Genomic DNA, 26,500 nt, shown 5'->3' on the forward strand with positions numbered 1-26,500 from the left:
TCTTTGCACAACGTTATATTATTTATTTTTATTCTTTGCACAACGTTATATTATTTTTTATTATTCTTTGCGCAACGTTATATTATTTATTATTCTTTGCACAACGTTATATTATTTTTTATTATTCTTTGCACAACGTTATATTATTTTGTATTATTCTTTGCACAACGTTATATTATTTATTATTATTCTTTGCACAACGTTATATTATTTTTAACTGTTTTTGCACAAATTTGTTAATATATTTATTAGATCCATAGTAAGGGCCCTGCTAGGACGATCTATATTCTACATTAATAAACGAATCTTTACTCCGATCATCTGCTGCTAGTCTACTTACACATCTACCTACCTCACATCTCCGTTCTTATATTCATCTAATACAATGTTATCTATATACACCTAGAGGTCTGTATACCACTATAGTCAGTATCACACTTGATAGGCTTAGATACAGTGGCTCAGAGGTCAGTATCACACATGATAGGATTAGATACAGCGGCTCAGCTGAATATTATATAATGTTTGTGACCTTGATATCCATTTGTGCCTTAGATACACTGCCACCCCCTCCGATTGTGGTTCCTGACCCCCCAGATGATGGAGCCCCTCAGGGATGGTTGGAGGAGGAGGAGACCCCCAGTGTTCCCGGTGAGTCCTTAGGATGGGGGGGACAAGGACGATGGCGTCCGGCTCTTCACTCCTCCTTCATTGTTACAGGTAAGTGTCTGGCCTGGGTGCAGTGCGCCAACCCCCCCTGCATGAAGTGGAGAAGGCTGCACGAACAGGTGGATCCATGGACGCTGCCGGAAGACTGGTCATGTGACCAAAACCCAGGTACACCGCTACATCCCTCCACTATTCCTGCGCTCACACAACTATATGTCCCCCCCACTAGTCCTCCGTGCCCTCCCCACTATTCCTCCGTGTCCCCCCTCCCCACTATTCCTCCGTGTCCCCCCTCCCCACTATTCCTTCGTGTCCCCCCTCCCCACTATTCCTCCGTGTCCCCCCTCCCCACTATTCCTCCGTGTCCCCCCTCCCCACTATTCCTCCGTGTCCCCCCCACTATTCCTCCGTGTCCCCCCCACTATTCCTCCGTGTCCCCCCCACTATTCCTCCGTGTCCCCCCCACTATTCCTCTATGTCCCCCCCACTATTCCTCTATGTCCCCCCCACTATTCCTCCGTGTCCCCCACTATTCCTCTATATGTCCCCCACTATTCCTGCGTGTCCCCCACTATTCCTGCATGTCCCCCACTATTCCTCCGTGTCCCCCCCACTATTCCTCTATGTCCCCCCCCACTATTCCTCTATGTCCCCCCCACTATTCCTCCGTGTCCCCCACAATTCCTCTATATGTCCCCCACTATTCCTCTATATGTCCCCCACTGTTCCTGCGCTGACTCGCCCCCTCTTTGCCGTTATAGATGGAGTATATGACAGATGTGATGTAGCAGAGGAGAGCTGTTATGGCGTCCGGGTTATTGATGCAGAGTACGTCCCGGGCTCCATTGTGTGGGTGAAGCAGCAGGGACGCCCCTGGTGAGGCTCCGTCTCTTTATACCGCCATACAATGCCAATAATGACGCCAACCATCCCCACATGTACCTGAATTATACGGCTGTGACCTGTCCAGTGTCCCATTATACCGTCATATGTAGCCCACATAATACAGCACAGTGCAACATAATGTCCGTAATGTAATCTATAGGTGAGCGGGGACATCTGCGGAATAACAATACGCTATCTTTGGTGAGCTGAAGGGGTTAATAGAGACGGTCTGTGGAAATTAAGGGGTTAGTGGTTAAATACAAGGTGGTCTAGGACACTGCCTGGTGGTCTAGGGCAGTGATGGAGATAATTGTACATTCCCTGGTGGTCTAGGACAGTGAAGGAGATTATTGTACATTCCCTGGTGGTCTAGGGCAGTGAAGGAGATAACTGTACATTCCCTGGTGGTCTAGGGCAGTGAAGGAGATTATTGTACATTCCCTGGTGGTCTATGGCAGTGAAGGAGATTATTGTACATTCCCTGGTGGTCTAGGGCAGTGAAGGAGATAACTGTACATTCCCTGGTGGTCTAGGGCAGTGAAGGAGATTATTGTACATTCCCTGGTGGTCTAGGGCAGTGAAGGAGATAATTGTACATTCCCTGGTGGTCTAGGGCAGTGAAGGAGATTATTGTACATTCCCTGGTGGTCTAGGGCAGTGAAGGAGATTATTGTACATTCCCTGGTGGTCTAGGGCAGTGAAGGAGATAACTGTACATTCCCTGGTGGTCTACAGCAGTGAAGGGGTTAATTGTACATTCCCTGGTGGTCTAGGGCAGTGAAGGAGATTATTGTACATTCCCTGGTGGTCTAGGGCAGTGAAGGAGATTATTGTACATTCCCTGGTGGTCTAGGGCAGTGAAGGAGATGACTGTACATTCCCTGGTGGTCTAGGGCAGTGATGGAGATTATTGTACATTCCCTGGTGGTCTAGGGCAGTGAAGGAGATTATTGTACATTCCCTGGTGGTCTACAGCAGTGAAGGGGATAATTGTACATTCCCTGGTGGTCTAGGGCAGTGAAGGAGATTATTGTACATTCCCTGGTGGTCTAGGGCTGTGAAGGAGATTATTGTACATTCCCTGGTGGTCTAGGGCTGTGAAGGAGATTATTGTACATTCCCTGGTGGTCTAGGACAGTGATGGGGATAATTGTACATTCCCTGGTGGTCTAGGGCAGTGAAGGAGATTATTGTACATTCCCTGGTGGTCTAGGGCAGTGAAGGAGATTATTGTACATTCCCTGGTGGTCTAGGGCAGTGAAGGAGATAATTGTACATTCCCTGGTGGTCTAGGACAGTGATGGGGATAATTGTTCATTCCCTGGTGGTCTAGGACAGTGATGGGGATAATTGTACATTCCCTGGTGGTCTATGGCAGTGAAGGAGATGATTGTACACTCCCTGGTGGTCTAGGGCAGTGAAGGAGATAATTGTACATTCCCTGGTGGTCTAGGGCAGTGAAGGAGATTATTGTACATTCCCTGGTGGTCTAGGGCAGTGAAGGAGATTATTGTACATTCCCTGGTGGTCTAGGGCAGTGAAGGAGATTATTGTACATTCCCTGGTGGTCTAGGACAGTGATGGGGATAATTGTTCATTCCCTGGTGGTCTAGGACAGTGATGGGGATAATTGTACATTCCCTGGTGGTCTAGGGCTGTGAAGGAGATTATTGTACATTCCCTGGTGGTCTAGGACAGTGATGGGGATAATTGTACATTCCCTGGTGGTCTATGGCAGTGAAGGAGATTATTGTACACTCCCTGGTGGTCTAGGGCAGTGAAGGAGATAATTGTACATTCCCTGGTGGTCTAGGGCAGTGAAGGAGATTATTGTACATTCCCTGGTGGTCTAGGGCAGTGAAGGAGATAATTGTACATTCCCTGGTGGTCTAGGGCAGTGAAGGAGATAATTGTACATTCCCTGGTGGTCTAGGGCAGTGAAGGAGATTATTGTACATTCCCTGGTGGTCTAGGGCTGTGAAGGAGATTATTGTACATTCCCTGGTGGTCTAGGGCAGTGAAGGAGATTATTGTACATTCCCTGGTGGTCTAGGGCAGTGAAGGAGATTATTGTACATTCCCTGGTGGTCTAGGGCAGTGAAGGGGATAATTGTACACTCCCTGGTGGTCTAGTGTTCCAGAGTTCCCATAAACCTTCTAGCTCTGGTATCCTCACCTCTGACCTTGGCGTGCCGCTCCTCATCATGCGACCCCGTTTTCTGTACACAGGTGGCCCGCCATAGTGGACTACGATCCGGATACCCGGCAATATGTCCAAGTGGCCAAATCACAGGATCTTTTTTCTGTAAGTGACATCATTCTGTGCTGAACCTTCTAGACTCTGCTACATTGTTATTATATATATATATATATATATATATATATATATAAAAACACATACACAGACCATACACTGCTACATTGTGATTATATATAAACACATACACAGACCATACACTGCTACATTGTGATATATATAAACACATTCACAGACCATACACTGCTACATTGTGATATATATAAACACATTCACAGACCATACACTGCTACATTGTGGTATATATAAACACATTCACAGACCATACACTGCTACATTGTGATATATATAAACACATACACGCAGATCATACACTGCTACATTGTGATTATATATAAAACACATACACGCAGAACAGACACTGCTACATTGTGATATATATAAACACATTCACAGACCATACACTGCTACATTGTGATATATATAAACACATTCACAGACCATACACTGCTACATTGTGATATATATAAACACATTCACAGACCATACACTGCTACATTGTGATATATATAAACACATTCACAGACCATACACTGCTACATTGTGATATGTGCGAAGGTTAATTGACTGAGTCACTTAACCTGTGTTTGTGGGAGGGGCGGTACTTGCGCTTAAAAGCCGCGGCTCCCTGTGTTCAGTGCGCCGCGGCTCTCGCGTTGTTTGGAGTCCGTGACGTCAGACGCCGTGGGGAGTCTCTCCAGCCTCGTGTTCGTTCCTGTGCTCTGCTGTGCACGTCATTTCAGGTTAGTTTAGGTCCGGGGAGTGACTGCAGGAGTCTGGGGGCTCGTGTCTCGTATGAGTCCCCCGTGCCCTGCCTTTAGCATGTTGATGTTGTTGTTCAGCAGCCGTAGCGGGCTGCTGAGCTACGTTGTGCGCTTCCGGCGCATGTCGGGGGGTTTCTTTTCAGATGTTTGGTGCTGGCTGGGGGAGGTGACAGCGGGAGTTACCTTTCAGAGCATATGTCCTTCGGAGCTCCGCGGTATTCTCCCGTCCCGTTCCGCTGCCTTACGCATGCCGGCTTTCTTATTCGGTCACCAGTCTCAGCCGGCAGCCAGTTCGTTACACACCTCCTGCGGCTCAGCTCTGCATGCTGGGTGCTTGTTTGCATACTGTAGGTATTATAGTCTTGTAGTTCCAGGTGTTAGTCTTAGTGTCAGTACACGTTGTCTACTGGTCAGGACGCTTCGTTAATGTGTCACAGATGTCCCTGCTGTGTATTTCACTGGTTGACGCGTTTGTTCCGCAGTTGCTTCTCATATACCTAATCTGTTTCATATTCCATGTGTTTTACACTACTGCTTCTCGTATCTACACTTCGGCCGCATACATTGGTCCGTATTAGTCATGTTTTAACTCATGAGTCTGTTGCATACGCTGCTGATACACTACCATTATATGCTCCGCTATTGTCTGGTACTATAATTCTGTTCTCACATGGTCAATTTGCCTTCCGCTGTTTCGCCTCTGTCTTCATGGTATTTATTGCTTCATGATATTTATTGCTAGTCGTAGTTATTTACTTTGCTCGTTGTTTGGTACCGTTTTACTCTAACGTGTCGTGGTAGTGAATAAGGCGGTTGTTCCTAAATTAGTTTGCCTGGCTTGTAGCATGGTCTTCAATGTGCGCTGCTGTTCTGTTGTTCCTGTGCTCCTATGGTTACTCGGTCGTTTTTAGGTAAAAGAGATAAAAGAATATATTTGGAATTTTGCAAATATGTATATAGGTGTTAATTAAAAAAAAAAAAAAAAATATTTATGTTTAGGCAGGTTGTTTTCTCTTCCCCCAACTCGCCCTTTGGGGCTCGGTTCATGTCCTTTCCACCGACTCAACTCGTCTTTGGGTCCTCATGTGGATCTGCCTTAGCCTGTGTGTTGTTAAGTTATATGCCGGTGTGTTTTGTTCAGCAGTTGTCCACGCACGCTCTTGTGGCTTATACGTCTGCTGTCGTGAACTTCGTGTTGGCTTACCACCCTCGGTACAGGTATGTGCAGTCCATTTTTGGGTTAGTTACAGTAAACATTCTCTTCATACGGTTCTCCTTTAACTCGCAGTGTTCATTCTGGTGGTCTCGCCTCGCTTCAGCTTCTACGTTATTCCAGCCTTTCCACCGACTCAACTCGTCTTTGAGTCCTCGTGTGGATCTGCCTTAGTCTATGTGTTGTTAAGTTATATGCCTGTGTGTTTATTCAGCAGTTGTCCACGCACGCTCTTGTGGCTTATACGTCTGCTGTCGTGTACTTCGTGTTGGCTTACCACCCTCGGTACAGGTATGTGCAGTCCATTTTGGGTTAGTTACAGTAAACATTCTCTTCATACGGTTCTCCTTTTGGCTCGCAGTGTTCATCCTGGTGGTCTCGCCTCGTTTCAGCTTCTACGTTGTTCCAACGCCTGTTCGTGTCGAGATTGACCGTCATAACCCAGTTGTCAAGGTGCGGTCTGTTTTAGGCTTCCGGAAGTCCAGGTATTCATGTTTTAGTTCGTTACCCATCACGTCCTTGAGTGTACTCTCTATCCCCTGCTCATCACGTCTTTGGGCCAAGGGGTTCGTTAGTCACGAGTAACTTTACGTGTCACGCTGTTAGCGTGTGTCTAGTCACCACTCGGTACTCTTCACTTTCTAGTCCGATTCTGTGGTGGCAGTGGTTTTGATTTCCGGGTTAGTCTTGCTCTGACAGGTGTATTTCGTTTTTTGGTTGTTCCTTGGGTCAGGATTTGATTGTTGTATATCTAATTTTCAGTAATGTCTCACGCATCAGACATTGAAGATGCAGCTTCTGTTCTGGACAATGTCGCTAGAACATCGGATCTGGGTAGCGTCCCATCTCTTCGTAACTGGACCATTCCTAAACTGACGGCTGAACTCGTCCGCAAAGGCATCCCGTTCCCGGCTACTGCCCGCAAGGCGGAACTTTATCGTTTATTGGTCTCTGAGCACTCGGGACCCTGCGATCAAGCAGGCCCTAGCAGTGAAGGAGTGTCCATGCAGACACTCAATACGTCCATCTTGCAGTTGCATACGTTAATTAACTCGCTGTGCTCTAGAGTTGATACCTTGGAATGTAAGAGTTCGGAGGCTCCCGCTCCGGCCCCAGTGGTGGGTTTGACTTCGGCCATTCCACACACTTCTGTTCCCCCTCAGGTTTCTGCTACCCCGCAGGCTTCAGTATTACCGGTTGGACTTAATATGCTCGTGCCAAATGTCGCGCCAGCTCATTTTATCCCGACTAATCTGAAGAAGGACATTCTTGATGGTAAGGATGTTAATCTCGCTTCCTTGCTTATTGCGTCTCATGATGTTTCCGAGAACAAGACTATTGCTTGCGGTGAGGTGTCGGTCATTCTGAAAGCAAAAGATGTAAGGTTAAGTCGCAAGCTTACATTAGCTGAATTCAGTATGGCGTTCGCCATTTATCGTGACGTTTTATGCTCAGTCAAGCCAGAAAGACGTGAAGAGCTTGACATGTATCTGTTCAAAGTCACAGAGTTAGCTCATAAATATGGTGGGTTCACGTTTTATGATTATCATAAGTCATTTTCAGCTAAGGCGGCGGCAGCTCTAGTGCAGTACAACTATACAGTTAATTGGGCGTTGGTTGACACCGAGATTTTCTGCAATCATTTTGCAGGTCTTAAAGCCCCCGTTTGCTCTCGGTGTCAGTCCATCGCCCATACCACTGAATGGTGCAATACTGTTAATTCCCCATCCGAGGTAAATCCCGGCACGTCTTCACCCACATTTCAGCCTAGGAATCAGAAACACTCGGGCTTGATTGACAAGTTAGGTAGGCCCATCAAGTATCTTGGTAAATCTCAAATTTGCAATAATTTCAATTTTGGGTCTTGCAATTATAACCAGTGTAGACTTTTACATGTCTGTGCATTCTGTTTCAGGGCCCATCCTAAGGCCAGTTGTCCACAGAAGTCGAAAGCATGACTAGCAGTGATAGACGTGTTGTGTTTAGAACATTTTCTTGCTGATCATCCAGATAGGTGTTTTGTTCAGTTTTTGATTAATGGATTCCGGTCAGGTTTCCACACAGGTTTCATTACTTTACCCTCTGCTACGTATGAGTGTGACAATTTACGTTCTGCTCTAAGGGACCCTAGGGCTGTAGATACCCTGATACAAGCTGAAATAGACAAGGGTTTTGTTATTGGTCCGTTTGATGAGCCCCCCTTTGACGTTTGGAGAGTTAGTCCATTGGGGTTGGTGGCTGGGAAATTCAGTAATAAACTTCGTTTAATTTATGATTTGTCCGCCCCTTACTCTGCACACACACCTAGTTTAAACTCTCTTATTCCCGCTGAAGAGTTCTCCCTGAAATATGCTTCCATAGATGAGGCAATAGCGGTCATACTGAGCATGGGCGGTAACACGTGGCTGTCCAAGATCGATATTTCCGATGCCTTTAAGCTCCTGCCTATTATGCCTCAGCTATGGAAGTGGCACGGTATTAAATGGCGCGACAAGTATTATTTTGCTGTTAAGTTAACCTTTGGTTCCAGGAGTAGTCCTTGGTTATTTGATAAATTTGCGCAATCCCTACACTGGCTCCTGGAAAACAGGTTTGACTGTTCCCATGTCATCCACTACTTGGACGATTTTTTGTTTATTGAGCCAGGTAACGTGTGCCCCAGGGACTTGACAACCTCGTTAGCAGTATTCCAGCAACTGGCGGTTCCGGTGTCAGACAAAAAAGTTGAGGGCCCTTGCAAGTCACTGACTTTCTTAGGTATTGTTCTAGACACACAGGTCATGGAAGCCCGATTACCGCTCGACAAGCTCTCACGTATTAGACAGGCCATGCATGATCTTGTCAATTCACCCCGGGTGACCAAAGTACAGCTGCAATCCATTCTCGGCATGCTGAACTTTGCCATGCGTGTAATTCCACAGGGTAGGAGTTTTGTTTCCAGGTTGTTAGACGCTATGAATTCTGTGCCTGGCCAAAGCGACGTAGTCATATTTCATAAACAAGCGATTGCCGATTTTGCTATGTGGCATACATTTTTGACTAACTGGAATGGGGTATCCTTTTTCACCCCTGGTATCGATAATGCTTCTCCTTTAGTTTTTTCCGATGCTTCCTCCTCAGTGGGTTTTGCAGCCATTTGGGAGAATCATTGGTTGGCCAGTGCTTGGCCAATTGAGGTATTTCAGTCTCCGGGTTTTAGCAGGTCCTCAGCATTGTTTGAGTTGTACCCTATAGTTGCAGCTGCCAGTGTGTGGGGTCACCTATGGTTCAGGAAGTCAGTGCTGTTTGTTTCTGATAATGAAGCTACGGTGTATATTCTGCTTAAAGGTAGATCCTCGTCCCCACAGGTCATGTCTTTGATGCGTAAACTGGTATGGTTATCTTTGTTACATAATTTTCACTTCTCTAGTGCTCATATAGATGGTGTTAGGAACACGGCTGCTGATGCACTGTCTAGGCTCAATTTTGCACTTTTCTTCCAGGTAATGCCAGAGGCCGATCCATCAGGATGCATGGTTCCAGCGTTCCACGATTTGGTTTTGAATTAAATGCCTATTTGTCTGTAGGTCAGGACTTGATTAATAGTTCACTTTCCCGTAACACTCAGAAAGTTTACCGTACGGCCTTTAATCTGTTTACTAAGTTCTGTCAGTCGCACCCGCATAACGATGTCCTTTCAGTATCTTTTATTTTAGCCTTTATAGGGTTTTGCCACTCCTCCTTACGGCTAGCATATAACACCATAAAGATTTATTTAGCAGGCATACAACACTTTGTTACTTTGAAGTTCCCGGATCGGGCATCATTGTTTACCATGCATGCAGTTAATGCTGCCCTTAAGGGGGTTGCCAAAAGTAGAGTACCAAAGCCGCCAGGCCGGCAGCCCATCTCGGGGTCGCTGTTTAGGGAGCTGGCAGATGCCCTGGATCACTCCCCGTTTGGTCTAGGTAATAGTTTAACGCTAAAAGCAGCCCTCTTCTTAGGTTTCTATGGCTTTCTGAGGCCGGGCGAGTTCACGAGTAGAACTAGTACCGCTCCATTTCTCAAGTTGGGGCAATTGCAGCGAGCCACGGATCATTTCACTCTCGTTCTGAACGACACTAAGACATCACTTCCCGGTCAGAAGGTGCACGTCAAATATTTTAAAACTTCTCACAAATGGTGTCCGGTCTCGGTCTTTAACTCGTTACTTGCTCTTCGTGTTCATGACAGTCCAGAATGTCCTTTGTTGTTGTTTAATAACATTGCTCTTACTTCCTCAGTTTTTGTTCGTTATTTACGTGTTTTAGTTAAGTCCTTTGGCCATGATGCTTCGGTCATATCCGGTCATTCTCTACGCATAGGGGCAGCCGCGTCTGCCTCTCGTCATGGTGTTCCTGCTCATGTTATCAGGAAGTTAGGTCGCTGGAAGTCCAGTGCGTACATACTGTTACGCCGAGCGCTCCGGGTCCCCGCTCCTCCCCGGAGCGCTCGCTACACTCTCCCCGCTGCAGCGCTCCGGTCAGATCCACTGACCCGGGGCGCTGCGATTCCGCTTCCAGCCGGGATGCGATTCGCGATGCGGGTAGCGCCCGCTCGCGATGCGCACCCCGGCTCCCGTACCTGACTCGCTCTCCCTCGGTCCTGTCCCGGCGCGCGCGGCCCCGCTCCCTAGGGCGCGCGCGCGCCGGGTCTTTGCGATTTAAAGGGCCACTGCGCCGCTGATTGGCGCAGTGATTCCAATTAGTGTGTTCACCTGTGCACTCCCTATTTATACCTCACTTCCCCTGCACTCCCTTGCCGGATCTTGTTGCCATCGTGCCAGTGAAAGCGTTTCCTTGTGTGTTCCTAGCCTGTGTTCCAGACCTCCTGCCGTTGCCCCTGACTACGATCCTTGCTGCCTGCCCCGACCTTCTGCTACGTCCGACCTTGCTTCTGTCTACTCCCTTGTACCGCGCCTATCTTCAGCAGCCAGAGAGGTGAGCCGTTGCTAGTGGATACGACCTGGTCACTACCGCCGCAGCAAGACCATCCCGCTTTGCGGCGGGCTCTGGTGAAAACCAGTAGTGACTTAGAACCGATCCACTAGCACGGTCCACGCCAATCCCTCTCTGGCACAGAGGATCCACTACCTGCCAGCCGGCATCGTGACAGTAGATCCGGCCATGGATCCCGCTGAAGTTCCTCTGCCAGTTGTCGCTGACCTTACCACGGTGGTCGCCCAGCAGTCACAACAGATAGCGCAACAAGGCCAACAGCTGTCTCAACTGACCGTTATGCTACAGCAGTTACTACCACAGCTTCAGCAGTCATCTCCTCCGCCAGCTCCTGCACCTCCTCCGCAGCGAGTGGCCGCTCCTGGTCTACGCCTATCCTTGCCGGATAAATTTGATGGGGACTCTAAGTTTTGCCGTGGCTTTCTTTCCCAATGTTCCCTGCATCTGGAGATGATGTCGGACCAGTTTCCCACTGAAAGGTCTAAGGTGGCTTTCGTAGTCAGCCTTCTGTCTGGAAAAGCCCTGTCTTGGGCCACACCGCTCTGGGACCGCAATGACCCCGTCACTGCCTCTGTACACTCCTTCTTCTCGGAAATCCGAAGTGTCTTTGAGGAACCTGCCCGAGCCTCTTCTGCTGAGACTGCCCTGTTGAACCTGGTCCAGGGTAATTCTTCCGTTGGCGAGTATGCCGTACAATTCCGTACTCTTGCTTCAGAATTATCCTGGAATAATGAGGCCCTCTGCGCGACCTTTAAAAAAGGCCTATCCAGCAACATTAAAGATGTTCTGGCCGCACGAGAAATTCCTGCTAATCTACATGAACTCATTCACCTAGCCACTCGCATTGACATGCGTTTTTCCGAAAGGCGTCAGGAGCTCCGCCAAGATATGGACTCTGTTCGCACGAGGCGTTTCTTCTCCTCGGCTCCTCTCTCCTCTGGTCCCCTGCAATCCGTTCCTGTGCCTCCCGCCGTGGAGGCTATGCTGGTCGACCGGTCTCGCCTGACACCTCAAGAGAGGACACGACGCCGCATGGAGAACCTCTGCCTGTACTGTGCTAGTACCGAACACTTCCTGAGGGATTGTCCTATCCGTCCTCCCCGCCTGGAAAGACGTACGCTGACTCCGCACAAAGGTGAAACAGTCCTTGATGTCTACTCTGCTTCTCCACGTCTTACTGTGCCTGTGCGGATGTCTGCCTCTGCCTTCTCCTTCTCTACTGTGGCCTTCTTGGACTCTGGATCTGCAGGAAATTTTATTTTGGCCTCTCTCGTCAACAGGTTCAACATCCCAGTGACCAGTCTCGCCAGACCCCTTTACATCAATTGTGTAAACAATGAAAGATTGGACTGTACCATACGTTTCCGCACGGAGCCCCTTCTAATGAGCATCGGATCTCATCACGAGAGGATTGAACTTTTGGTCCTCCCCAATTGCACCTCGGAAATTCTCCTTGGACTTCCCTGGCTTCAACTTCATTCCCCAACCCTGGATTGGTCCACTGGGGAGATCAAGAGTTGGGGGCCCTCTTGTTCCAAGGACTGTCTAAAACCGGTTCCCAGTAACCCTTGCCGTGACTCTGTGGTTCCTCCAGTAACCGGTCTCCCTAAGGCCTATATGGACTTTGCGGATGTTTTCTGCAAAAAACAAGCTGAGACTCTACCTCCTCACAGGCCTTATGATTGTCCTATCGACCTCCTCCCGGGCACTACTCCACCCCGGGGCAGAATTTATCCTCTCTCTGCCCCAGAGACTCTTGCCATGTCTGAATACGTCCAGGAAAATTTAAAAAAGGGCTTTATCCGTAAATCCTCCTCTCCTGCCGGAGCCGGATTTTTCTTTGTGTCCAAAAAAGATGGCTCCCTACGTCCTTGCATTGACTACCGCGGTCTTAATAAAATCACGGTTAAGAACCGCTACCCCCTACCCCTCATCTCTGAACTCTTTGATCGCCTCCAAGGTGCCCACATCTTTACTAAACTGGACTTAAGAGGTGCCTATAACCTCATCCGCATCAGAGAGGGGGATGAGTGGAAAACGGCATTTAACACCAGAGATGGACACTTTGAGTATCTGGTCATGCCCTTTGGCCTGTGCAACGCCCCTGCTGTCTTCCAAGACTTTGTTAATTAAATTTTTCGTGATCTGTTATACTCCTGTGTTGTTGTATATCTGGACGATATCCTAATTTTTTCTGCCAATCTAGAAGAACACCGCCCGCATGTCCGTATGGTTCTTCAGAGACTTCTTGACAATCAACTCTATGCCAAAATTGAGAAATGTCTGTTTGAATGCCAATCTCTTCCTTTTCTAGGATATTTGGTCTCTGGCCAGGGACTACAAATGGATCCAGACAAACTCTCTGCCGTCTTAGATTGGCCACGCCCCTCCGGACTCCGTGCTATCCAACGCTTTTTGGGGTTCGCCAATTATTACAGGCAATTTATTCCACATTTTTCTACCGTTGTGGCTCCTATCGTGGCTTTAACCAAAAAAAATGCCGATCCCAAGTCTTGGCCTCCTCAAGCGGAAGACGCCTTTAAACGACTCAAGTCTGCCTTTTCTTCGGCTCCCGTGCTCTCCAGACCTGACCCTTCCAAACCCTTCCTATTGGAGGTTGATGCCTCCTCAGTGGGAGCTGGAGCTGTTCTTCTACAAAAAAATTCTTCCGGGCATGCTGTCACTTGTGGTTTTTTTTCTAGGACCTTCTCTCCGGCGGAGAGGAACTACTCCATCGGGGATCGAGAGCTTCTAGCCATCAAATTAGCACTTGAGGAATGGAGGCATCTGCTGGAGGGATCAAGATTTCCAGTTATTATTTACACCGACCACAAGAACCTCTCCTACCTCCAGTCTGCCCAACGGCTGAATCCTCGCCAGGCCCGGTGGTCTCTGTTCTTTGCCCGATTTAATTTTGAGATTCACTTTCGGCCTGCCGATAAGAACATTAGGGCCGATGCTCTCTCTCGTTCCTCGGATGCCTCAGAAGTTGAACTCTCTCCGCAACACATCATTCCTCCTGACTGCCTGATCTCCACTTCTCCTGCCTCCATCAGGCAAACTCCTCCAGGAAAGACCTTTGTTTCTCCACGCCAACGCCTCGGAATCCTCAAATGGGGTCACTCCTCCCATCTCGCAGGTCATGTGGGCATCAAGAAATCTGTGCAACTCATCTCCCGCTTCTATTGGTGGCCGACTCTGGAGACGGATGTTGTGGACTTAGTGCGAGCCTGCACTATCTGTGCCCGGGATAAGACTCCTCGCCAGAAGCCCGCTGGTCTTCTTCATCCCCTGCCTGTCCCCGAACAGCCTTGGTCTCTGATTGGTATGGATTTTATTACTGATTTACCCCCTTCCCGTGGCAACACTGTTATTTGGGTGGTCGTTGATCGATTCTCCAAAATGGCACATTTCATCCCTCTTCCTGGTCTTCCTTCAGCGCCTCAGTTGGCTAAACAATTTTTTGTACACATTTTTCGTCTTCACGGGTTGCCTACGCAGATCGTCTCGGATAGAGGCGTCCAATTCGTGTCTAAATTCTGGAGGGCTCTCTGTAAACAACTAAAGATTAAATTAAATTTTTCTTCTGCATATCATCCCCAGTCCAATGGACAAGTAGAAAGAATTAACCAGGTCTTGGGTGATTATTTGCGACATTTTGTTTCCTCCCGCCAGGATGACTGGGCAGATCTCCTTCCATGGGCCGAATTCTCGTATAACTTCAGAGTCTCTGAATCTTCCTCCAAATCCCCATTTTTCGTGGTGTACGGCCGTCACCCTCTTCCTCCCCTCCCTACCCCCTTGCCCTCTGGTCTGCCCGCTGTGGATGAAATTTCTCGTGACCTTTCCATCATATGGAGAGAGACCCAAAATTCTCTCTTACAGGCTTCATCACGCATGAAGAAGTTCGCGGATAAGAAAAGAAGAGCCCCTCCCATTTTTTCCCCTGGAGACAAGGTATGGCTCTCCGCTAAATATGTCCGCTTCCGTGTCCCTAGCTACAAGTTGGGACCACGCTATCTTGGTCCTTTCAAAATTTTGTGTCAGATTAATCCTGTTTCTTACAAACTTCTTCTTCCTCCTTCTCTTCGTATCCCTAATGCCTTTCACGTTTCTCTTCTTAAACCACTCATCCTCAACCGTTTTTCTCCCAAATCTGTTCCTCCCACTCCTGTTTCCGGCTCCTCGGACATCTTCTCTGTCAAAGAGATCTTAGCTTCTAAAAAGGTCAGAGGGAAAACTTTTTTTTTAGTGGATTGGGAGGGTTGTGGTCCTGAAGAGAGATCCTGGGAACCTGAGGACAACATCCTAGACAAAAGTCTGCTCCTCAGGTTCTCAGGCTCTAAGAAGAGGGGGAGACCCAAGGGGGGGGGTACTGTTACGCCGAGCGCTCCGGGTCCCCGCTCCTCCCCGGAGCGCTCGCTACACTCTCCCCGCTGCAGCGCTCCGGTCAGATCCACTGACCCGGGGCGCTGCGATTCCGCTTCCAGCCGGGATGCGATTCGCGATGCGCACCCCGGCTCCCGTACCTGACTCGCTCTCCCTCGGTCCTGTCCCGGCGCGCGCGGCCCCGCTCCCTAGGGCGCGCACGCGCCGGGTCTTTGCGATTTAAAGGGCCACTGCGCCGCTGATTGGCGCAGTGATTCCAATTAGTGTGTTCACCTGTGCACTTCCCTATATCACCTCACTTCCCTTGCACTTCCTTGCCGGATCTTGTTGCCATTGTGCCAGTGAAAGCGTTTCCTTGTGTGTTCCTAGCCTGTGTTCCAGACCTCCTGCCGTTGCCCCTGACTACGATCCTTGCTGCCTGCCCCGACCTTCTGCTACGTCCGACCTTGCTTCTGTCTACTCCCTTGTACCGCGCCTATCTTCAGCAGCCAGAGAGGTGAGCCGTTGCTAGTGGATACGACCTGGTCACTACCGCCGCAGCAAGACCATCCCGCTTTGCGGCGGGCTCTGGTGAAAACCAGTAGTGACTTAGAACCGGTCCACTAGCACGGTCCACGCCAATCCCTCTCTGCCACAGAGGATCCACTACCTGCCAGCCGGCATCGTGACACATACGTTATGTTCCAAACCCGAAATTGCTTTTGAATCGCTTGTGGTGTAATTACTAATAAAGCTTGTTTTGATTTCTGAGTTGCCTGTTTGGTTTGAGTTTTGCCCTCTTATTTTACAAGGTGTACCCTTACGCGGCAGTATATGGCACAGTTCAGACTGCTTAGCCATAGTTGAGTTAGTATTAAGTAGGTAGGCTCGCTATTTGTAGCCCCCAGCACAAGTGCGAAGGTTAATTGACTGAGTCACTTAACCTGTGTTTGTGGGAGGGGCGGTACTTGCGCTTAAAAGCCGCGGCTCCCTGTGTTCAGTGCGCCGCGGCTCTCGCGTTGTCCCACCCTGCCCTCCCTTCTTTTCTTTTACTTCTTCTAAGGTATGCCCTCTTATTTTACAAGGTGTACCCTTACGCGGCAGTATATGGCACAGTTCAGACTGCTTAGCCATAGTTGAGTTAGTATTAAGTAGGTAGGCTCGCTATTTGTAGCCCCGAGCACAAATATATATATATATATATATATATATATATATATATATATATAAACACATACACAGACCATACACTGCTACATTGTGATATATATATATATAAACACATACACGCAGACCATACACTGCTACATTGTGATATATATATATATAAACACATACACAGACCATACACTGCTACATTGTGATATATATAAACACATACACAGACCATACACTGCTACATTGTGATATATATATATATATAAACACATACACAGACCATACACTGCTACATTGTGATATATATATATATATATATATAAACACATACACGCAGAGCAGACACTGCTACATTGTGATATATATATATATAAACACATACACGCAGACCATACACTGCTACATTGTGATATATATATATATAAACACATACACGCAGAGCAGACACTGCTACATTGTGATATATATATATAAACACATACACGCAGACCATACACTGCTACATTGTGATTATATATAAACACATACACGCAGACCATACACTGCTACATTGTGATATATATAAACACATACACAGACCATACACTGCTACATTGTGATATATATATATATATATAAACACATACACGCAGACCATACACTGCTACATTGTGATATATATATATAAACACATACACGCAGAGCAGACACTGCTACATTGTGATATATATATATATATATAAACACATACACAGACCATACACTGCTACATTGTGATTATATATAAACACATACACACAGACCATACACTGCTACATTGTGATATATATAAACACATACACAGACCAGACACTGCTACATTGTGATATATATATAAACACATACACAGACCATACACTGCTACATTGTGATATATATATAAACACATACACGCAGATCATACACTGCTACATTGTGATATATATAAACACATACATGCAGACCATACACTGCTACATTGTGATATATATAAACACATACACAGACCATACACTGCTACATTGTGATATATATAAACACATACACAGACCATACACTGCTACATTGTGATATATATAAACACATACACAGACCATACACTGCTACATTGTGATATATATAAACACATACACAGACCATACACTGCTACATTGTGATATATATAAACACATACACAGACCATACACTGCTACATTGTGATATATATATAAAACACATACACGCAGAACACACACTGCTACATCATGATTATATATAAACACATACACGCAGAGCAGACACTGCTACATTGTGATTATATATAAACACATACACGCAGAGCAGACACTGCTACATTGTGATTATATATAAACACATACACGCAGACCATACACTGCTACATTGTGATATATATAAACACATACACAGACCATACACTGCTACATTGTGATATATATAAACACATACACAGACCATACACTGCTACATTGTGATATATATAAACACATACACAGACCATGCACTGCTACATTGTGATATATATAAACACATACACAGACCATACACTGCTACATTGTAATATATATATATAAACACATACACGCAGACCACACACTGCTACATTGTGATATATATAAACACATACACGCAGAGCAGACACTGCTACATTGTGATTATATATAAACACATACACAGACCATACACTGCTACATTGTGATATATATAAACACATACACGCAGAACACACACTGCTACATCATGATTATATATAAACACATACACGCAGAGCAGACACTGCTACATTGTGATTATATATAAACACATACACGCAGAGCAGACACTGCTACATTGTGATTATATATAAACACATACACGCAGACCATACACTGCTACATTGTGATATATATAAACACATACACAGACCATACACTGCTACATTGTGATATATATAAACACATACACAGACCATACACTGCTACATTGTGATATATATAAACACATACACAGACCATGCACTGCTACATTGTGATATATATAAACACATACACAGACCATACACTGCTACATTGTGATATATATAAACACATACACAGACCATACACTGCTACATTGTGATATATATATATAAACACATACACGCAGACCACACACTGCTACATTGTGATATATATAAACACATACACGCAGAGCAGACACTGCTACATTGTGATTATATATAAACACATACACAGACCATACACTGCTACATTGTGATATATATAAACACATACACAGACCATACACTGCTACATTGTTGTTACGCCGAGCGCTCCGGGTCCCCGCTCCTCCCCGGAGCGCTCGCAACATCCTCGCTACGGCAGCGCCCCGGTCAGACCCACTGACCGGGTGCGCTGCGATACCGCCTCCAGCCGGGATGCGATTCGCGATGCGGGTGGCGCCCGCTCGCGATGCGCACCCCGGCTTCCGTACCTGACTCGCTCTCCCTCCGTCCTGTCCTGGCGCGCGCGGCCCCGCTCCCTAGGGCGCGCGCGCGCCGGGTCTCTGCGATTTAAAGGGCCACTGCGCCACTGATTGGCGCAGTGGTTCCAATTAGTGTCTTCACCTGTGCACTCCCTATGTATACCTCACTTCCCCTGCACTCCCTCGCCGGATCTTGTTGCCCTTGTGCCTAGTGAAAGCGTTCCCTTGTGTGTTCCTAGCCTGTGTTCCAGACCTCCTGCCGTTGCCCCTGACTACGATCCTTGCTGCCTGCCCCGACCTTCTGCTACGTCCGACCTTGCTTCTGTCTACTCCCTTGTACCGCGCCTATCTTCAGCAGTCAGAGAGGTTGAGCCGTTGCTAGTGGATACGACCTGGTCACTACCGCCGCAGCAAGACCATCCCGCTTTGCGGCGGGCTCTGGTGAATACCAGTAGTGACTTAGAACCGGTCCAGTAGCACGGTCCACGCCAATCCCTCTCTGGCACAGAGGATCCACCTCCTGCCAGCCGGCATCGTGACAGTAGATCCGGCCATGGATCCCGCTGAAGTACCTCTGCCAGTTGTCGCCGATCTCACCACGGTGGTCGCCCAGCAGTCACAACAGATAGCGCAACAAGGCCACCAGCTGTCTCAACTGACCGTGATGCTACAGCAGCTACTACCACAGCTTCAGCAATCATCTCCCCCGCCAGCTCCTGCACCTCCTCCGCAGCGAGTGGCCGCTTCAGGCCTACGACTATCCTTGCCGGATAAATTTGATGGGGACTCTAAGTTTTGCCGTGGCTTTCTTTCACAATGTTCTCTGCACTTGGAGATGATGTCGGACCAGTTTCCTACTGAAAGGTCTAAGGTGGCTTTCATAGTCAGCCTTCTGTCTGGAAAAGCTCTGTCATGGGCCACACCGCTCTGGGACCGCAATGACCCCGTCACTGCCTCTGTACACTCCTTCTTCTCGGAAATTCGAAGTGTCTTTGAGGAACCTGCCCGAGCCTCTTCTGCTGAGACTGCCCTGCTGAACCTGGTCCAGGGTAATTCTTCCGTTGGCGAGTACGCCATACAATTCCGTACTCTTGCTTCTGAACTATCCTGGAATAATGAGGCCCTCTGCGCGACCTTTAAAAAAGGCCTATCCAGCAACATTAAAGATGTTCTGGCCGCACGAGAAATTCCTGCTAACCTGCATGAACTCATTCATCTAGCCACTCGCATTGACATGCGTTTTTCCGAAAGGCGTCAGGAGCTCCGCCAGGATATGGACTTTGTTCGCACGAGGCGTTTTTTCTCCCCGGCTCCTCTCTCCTCTGGTCCTCTGCAATCCGTTCCTGTGCCTCCCGCCGTGGAGGCTATGCAAGTTGACCGGTCTCGCCTGACACCTCAAGAGAGGACACGACGCCGCATGGAGAATCTCTGCCTGTACTGTGCCGGTACCGAACACTTCCTGAAGGATTGTCCTATCCGTCCTCCCCGCCTGGAAAGACGCACGCAGACTCCGCACAAAAGTGAGACAGTCCTTGATGTCTACTCTGCTTCTCCACGTCTTACTGTGCCTGTGCGGATATCTGCATCTACCTTCTCCTTCTCTACTATGGCCTTCTTGGATTCCGGATCTGCAGGAAACTTTATTTTGGCCTCTCTCATCAACAGGTTCAACATCCCAGTGACCAGTCTCGCCAGGCCCCTCTACATCAATTGTGTTAACAATTAAAGATTGGACTGTACCATACGTTACCGCACGGAGCCCCTTCTAATGTGCATCGGACCTCATCAAGAAAAAATTGAGTTCTTGGTCCTCCCCAATTGCACTTCCGAAATTCTCCTTGGATTACCGTTGCTCCAACGCCATTCCCCAACCCTGGATTGGTCCACGGGGGAGATCAAGAGCTGGGGTACCTCTTGTTTCAAGGACTGCCTTAAACCGGTTCCCAGTACTCCCTGCCGTGACCCTGTGGTTCCCCCTGTAACCGGTCTCCCTAAGGCCTATATGGACTTTGCTGATGTGTTTTGCAAAAAACAAGCTGAGACTCTACCTCCTCACAGGCCTTATGACTGTCCTATTGACCTCCTCCCGGGCACTACTCCACCCCGGGGCAGAATTTATCCTCTGTCCGCTCCAGAGACTCTTGCTATGTCTGAATACATCCAGGAAAATTTAAAAAAGGGGTTTATCCGCAAATCCTCCTCTCCTGCCGGAGCTGGATTTTTCTTTGTGTCCAAAAAAGATGGCTCCCTACGTCCTTGCATTGACTACCGCGGACTTAATAAAATCACGGTAAAGAACCGCTACCCTCTACCTCTTATCTCTGAACTCTTTGATCGCCTCCAAGGTGCCCACATCTTTACCAAACTGGACTTAAGAGGTGCTTATAATCTCATCCGCATCAGGGAGGGGGACGAATGGAAAACGGCATTTAACACTAGAGATGGACACTTTGAGTATCTGGTCATGCCCTTTGGCCTGTGCAACGCCCCTGCCGTCTTCCAAGACTTTGTTAATGAAATTTTTCGTGATCTCTTATATTCCTGTGTTGTTGTGTATCTGGACGATATTCAGATTTTTTCTGCCAACCTAGAAGAACACCGCCAGCATGTCCGCATGGTTCTTCAGAGACTTCGAGACAATCAACTTTATGCCAAAATGGAGAAATGTCTGTTTGAATGTCAATCTCTTCCTTTCCTAGGATACTTGGTCTCTGGCCAGGGACTACAAATGGACCCAGATAAGCTCTCTGCCGTCTTAGATTGGCCACGCCCCTCCGGACTCCGTGCTATCCAACTTTTTTGGGGTTCGCCAATTATTACAGACAATTTATTCCACATTTTTCCACCATTGTGGCTCCTATCGTGGCTTTAACCAAGAAGAATGCCAATCCTAAGTCATGGCCTCCTCAAGCGGAAGACGCCTTTAAACAGCTCAAGTCTGCCTTTTCTTCTGCTCCCGTGCTCTCCAGACCTGACCCATCTAAACCCTTCCTATTGGAGGTTGATGCCTCCTCAGTAGGAGCTGGAGCAGTTCTTCTACAAAAAAATTCTTCTGGGCATGCTGTTACTTGTGGGTTTTTTTCTAGGACCTTCTCTCCGGCGGAGAGGAACTACTCCATCGGGGATCGAGAGCTACTGGCCATTAAATTAGCACTTGAGGAATGGAGGCATCTGCTGGAGGGATCAAAATTTCCAGTTATTATTTACACCGATCACAAGAATCTCTCCTATCTTCAGTCTGCCCAACGGCTGAACCCTCGCCAGGCCAGGTGGTCTCTGTTCTTTGCCCGGTTTAATTTTGAAATTCACTTTCGGCCTGCCGATAAGAACATTAGGGCCGATGCTCTCTCTCGTTCCTCGGATGCCTCGGAAGTAGAGCTCTCTCCGCAACACATCATTCCTCCTGACTGCCTGATCTCCACTTCTCCAGCCTCCATCAGGCAAACTCCTCCAGGGAAGACCTTCGTTTCTCCACGCCAACGCCTCGGAATCCTCAAATGGGGTCACTCCTCCCATCTCGCAGGCCATGCGGGCATCAAGAAATCCTTGCAACTCATCTCTCGTTTCTATTGGTGGCCGACTCTGGAAACGGATGTTGTTGATTTTGTGCGGGCCTGTACTGTCTGTGCCCGGGATAAGACTCCTCGCCAGAAGCCTGCTGGTCTCCTTCATCCTCTGCCTGTCCCCGAACAGCCTTGGTCTCTGATTGGTATGGACTTTATTACAGACTTACCCCCATCCCATGGCAACACTGTTGTTACGCCGAGCGCTCCGGGTCCCCGCTCCTCCCCGGAGCGCTCGCTACACTCTCCCCACTGCAGCGCTCCGGTCAGATCCACTGACCCGGGGCGCTGCGATTCCGCTTCCAGCCGGGATGCGATTCGCGATGCGGGTAGCGCCCGCTCGCGATGCGCACCCCGGCTCCCGTACCTGACTCGCTCTCCCTCGGTCCTGTCCCGGCGCGCGCGGCCCCGCTCCCTAGGGCGCGCGCGCGCCGGGTCTTTGCGATTTAAAGGGCCACTGCGCCGCTGATTGGCGCAGTGATTCCAATTAGTGTGTTCACCTGTGCACTTCCCTATATCACCTCACTTCCCCTGCACTCCCTTGCCGGATCTTGTTGCCATTGTGCCAGTGAAAGCGTTTCCTTGTGTGTTCCTAGCCTGTGTTCCAGACCTCCTGCCGTTGCCCCTGACTACGATCCTTGCTGCCTGCCCCGACCTTCTGCTACGTCCGACCTTGCTTCTGTCTACTCCCTTGTACCGCGCCTATCTTCAGCAGCCAGAGAGGTGAGCCGTTGCTAGTGGATACGACCTGGTCACTACCGCCGCAGCAAGACCATCCCGCTTTGCGGCGGGCTCTGGTGAAAACCAGTAGTGACTTAGAACCGATCCACTAGCACGGTCCACGCCAATCCCTCTCCGGCACAGAGGATCCACTACCTGCCAGCCGGCATCGTGACAGTAGATCCGGCCATGGATCCCGCTGAAGTTCCTCTGCCAGTTGTCGCTGACCTCACCACGGTGGTCGCCCAGCAGTCACAACAGATAGCGCAACAAGGCCAACAGCTGTCTCAACTGACCGTTATGCTACAGCAGTTACTACCACAGCTTCAGCAGTCATCTCCTCCGCCAGCTCCTGCACCTCCTCCGCAGCGAGTGGCCGCTCCTGGTCTACGCCTATCCTTGCCGGATAAATTTGATGGGGACTCTAAGTTTTGCCGTGGCTTTCTTTCCCAATGTTCCCTGCATCTGGAGATGATGTCGGACCAGTTTCCCACTGAAAGGTCTAAGGTGGCTTTCGTAGTCAGCCTTCTGTCTGGAAAAGCCCTGTCTTGGGCCACACCGCTCTGGGACCGCAATGACCCCGTCACTGCCTCTGTACACTCCTTCTTCTCGGAAATCCGAAGTGTCTTTGAGGAACCTGCCCGAGCCTCTTCTGCTGAGACTGCCCTGTTGAACCTGGTCCAGGGTAATTCTTCCGTTGGCGAGTATGCCGTACAATTCCGTACTCTTGCTTCAGAATTATCCTGGAATAATGAGGCCCTCTGCGCGACCTTTAAAAAAGGCCTATCCAGCAACATTAAAGATGTTCTGGCCGCACGAGAAATCCCTGCTAATCTACATGAACTCATTCACCTAGCCACTCGCATTGACATGCGTTTTTCCGAAAGGCGTCAGGAGCTCCGCCAAGATATGGACTCTGTTCGCACGAGGCGTTTCTTCTCCTCGGCTCCTCTCTCCTCTGGTCCCCTGCAATCCGTTTCTGTGCCTCCCGCCGTGGAGGCTATGCAGGTCGACCGGTCTCGCCTGACACCTCAAGAGAGGACACGACGCCGCATGGAGAACCTCTGCCTGTACTGTGCTAGTACCGAACACTTCCTGAGGGATTGTCCTATCCGTCCTCCCCGCCTGGAAAGACGTACGCTGACTCCGCACAAAGGTGAGACAGTCCTTGATGTCTACTCTGCTTCTCCACGTCTTACTGTGCCTGTGCGGATGTCTGCCTCTGCCTTCTCCTTCTCTACTATGGCCTTCTTGGACTCTGGATCTGCAGGAAATTTTATTTTGGCCTCTCTCGTCAACAGGTTCAACATCCCAGTAACCAGTCTCGCCAGACCCCTCTACATCAATTGTGTAAACAATGAAAGATTGGACTGTACCATACGTTTCCGCACGGAGCCCCTTCTAATGAGCATCGGATCTCATCACGAGAGGATTGAACTTTTGGTCCTCCCCAATTGCACTTCTGAAATTCTCCTTGGACTTCCCTGGCTTCAACTTCATTCCCCAACCCTGGATTGGTCCACTGGGGAGATCAAGAGTTGGGGGCCCTCTTGTTCCAAGGACTGTCTAAAACCGGTTCCCAGTAACCCTTGCCGTGACTCTGTGGTTCCTCCAGTAACCGGTCTCCCTAAGGCCTATATGGACTTTGCGGATGTTTTCTGCAAAAAACAAGCTGAGACTCTACCTCCTCACAGGCCTTATGATTGTCCTATCGACCTCCTCCCGGGCACTACTCCACCCCGGGGCAGAATTTATCCTCTCTCTGCCCCAGAGACTCTTGCCATGTCTGAATACGTCCAGGAAAATTTAAAAAAGGGCTTTATCCGTAAATCCTCCTCTCCTGCCGGAGCCGGATTTTTCTTTGTGTCCAAAAAAGATGGCTCCCTACGTCCTTGCATTGACTACCGCGGTCTTAATAAAATCACGGTTAAGAACCGCTACCCCCTACCCCTCATCTCTGAACTCTTTGATCGCCTCCAAGGTGCCCACATCTTTACTAAACTGGACTTAAGAGGTGCTTATAACCTCATCCGCATCAGAGAGGGGGATGAGTGGAAAACGGCATTTAACACCAGAGATGGACACTTTGAGTATCTGGTCATGCCCTTTGGCCTGTGCAACGCCCCTGCTGTCTTCCAAGACTTTGTTAATGAAATTTTTCGTGATCTTTTATACTCCTGTGTTGTGGTATATCTGGACGATATCCTAATTTTTTCTGCCAATCTAGAAGAACACCGCCAGCATGTCCGTATGGTTCTTCAGAGACTTCGTGACAACCAACTCTATGCCAAAATTGAGAAATGTCTGTTTGAATGCCAATCTCTTCCTTTTCTAGGATACTTGGTCTCTGGCCAGGGACTACAAATGGATCCAGACAAACTCTCTGCCGTCTTAGATTGGCCACGCCCCTCCGGACTCCGTGCTATCCAACGCTTTTTGGGGTTCGCCAATTATTACAGGCAATTTATTCCACATTTTTCTACCGTTGTGGCTCCTATCGTGGCTTTAACCAAAAAAAATGCCGATCCCAAGTCTTGGCCTCCTCAAGCGGAAGACGCCTTTAAACGACTCAAGTCTGCCTTTTCTTCGGCTCCCGTGCTCTCCAGACCTGACCCTTCCAAACCCTTCCTATTGGAGGTTGATGCCTCCTCAGTGGGAGCTGGAGCTGTTCTTCTACAAAAAAATTCTTCCGGGCATGCTGTCACTTGTGGTTTTTTTTCTAGGACCTTCTCTCCGGCGGAGAGGAACTACTCCATCGGGGATCGAGAGCTTCTAGCCATCAAATTAGCACTTGAGGAATGGAGGCATCTGCTGGAGGGATCAAGATTTCCAGTTATTATTTACACCGATCACAAGAACCTCTCCTACCTCCAGTCTGCCCAACGGCTGAATCCTCGCCAGGCCAGGTGGTCTCTGTTCTTTGCCCGATTTAATTTTGAAATTCACTTTCGGCCTGCCGATAAGAACATTAGGGCCGATGCTCTCTCTCGTTCCTCGGATGCCTCGGAAGTTGAACTCTCTCCGCAACACATCATTCCTCCTGACTGCCTGATCTCCACTTCTCCAGCCTCCATCAGGCAAACTCCTCCAGGAAAGACCTTTGTTTCTCCACGCCAACGTCTCGGAATCCTCAAATGGGGTCACTCCTCCCATCTCGCAGGTCATGTGGGCATCAAGAAATCTGTGCAACTCATCTCCCGCTTCTATTGGTGGCCGACTCTGGAGACGGATGTTGTGGACTTTGTGCGAGCCTGCACTATCTGTGCCCGGGATAAGACTCCTCGCCAGAAGCCCGCTGGTTTTCTTCATCCCCTGCCTGTCCCCGAACAGCCTTGGTCTCTGATTGGTATGGATTTTATTACTGATTTACCCCCTTCCCGTGGCAACACTGTTATTTGGGTGGTCGTTGATCGATTCTCCAAAATGGCACA

At 48.6% G+C, this 26,500-nt stretch overlaps 1 protein-coding gene across 3 annotated transcripts in view; it reads left to right on the plus strand.

The window, feature by feature from the left end:
* Positions 1-555: 555 nt before the first annotated feature.
* The window catches only part of LOC130367530 (zinc finger CW-type PWWP domain protein 1-like), a gene marked incomplete at its 5' end in the record, with an annotated part of 119,911 nt that continues 93,966 nt past the window's right edge, over positions 556-26,500 (plus strand). For 2 of the 3 annotated variants that reach the window (XM_056569954.1, XM_056569956.1), the window contains 3 exon segments: positions 556-837; positions 1,431-1,545; positions 3,784-3,859. In XM_056569954.1, coding sequence (XP_056425929.1) covers positions 556-837; positions 1,431-1,545; positions 3,784-3,859 — 473 coding nt within the window. 3 annotated transcript variants of the gene reach the window in all.

This window comes from Hyla sarda, chromosome 4 (genome assembly GCF_029499605.1).
Source record: "Hyla sarda isolate aHylSar1 chromosome 4, aHylSar1.hap1, whole genome shotgun sequence".
NCBI classification, from domain to species: domain Eukaryota; kingdom Metazoa; phylum Chordata; class Amphibia; order Anura; family Hylidae; genus Hyla; species Hyla sarda.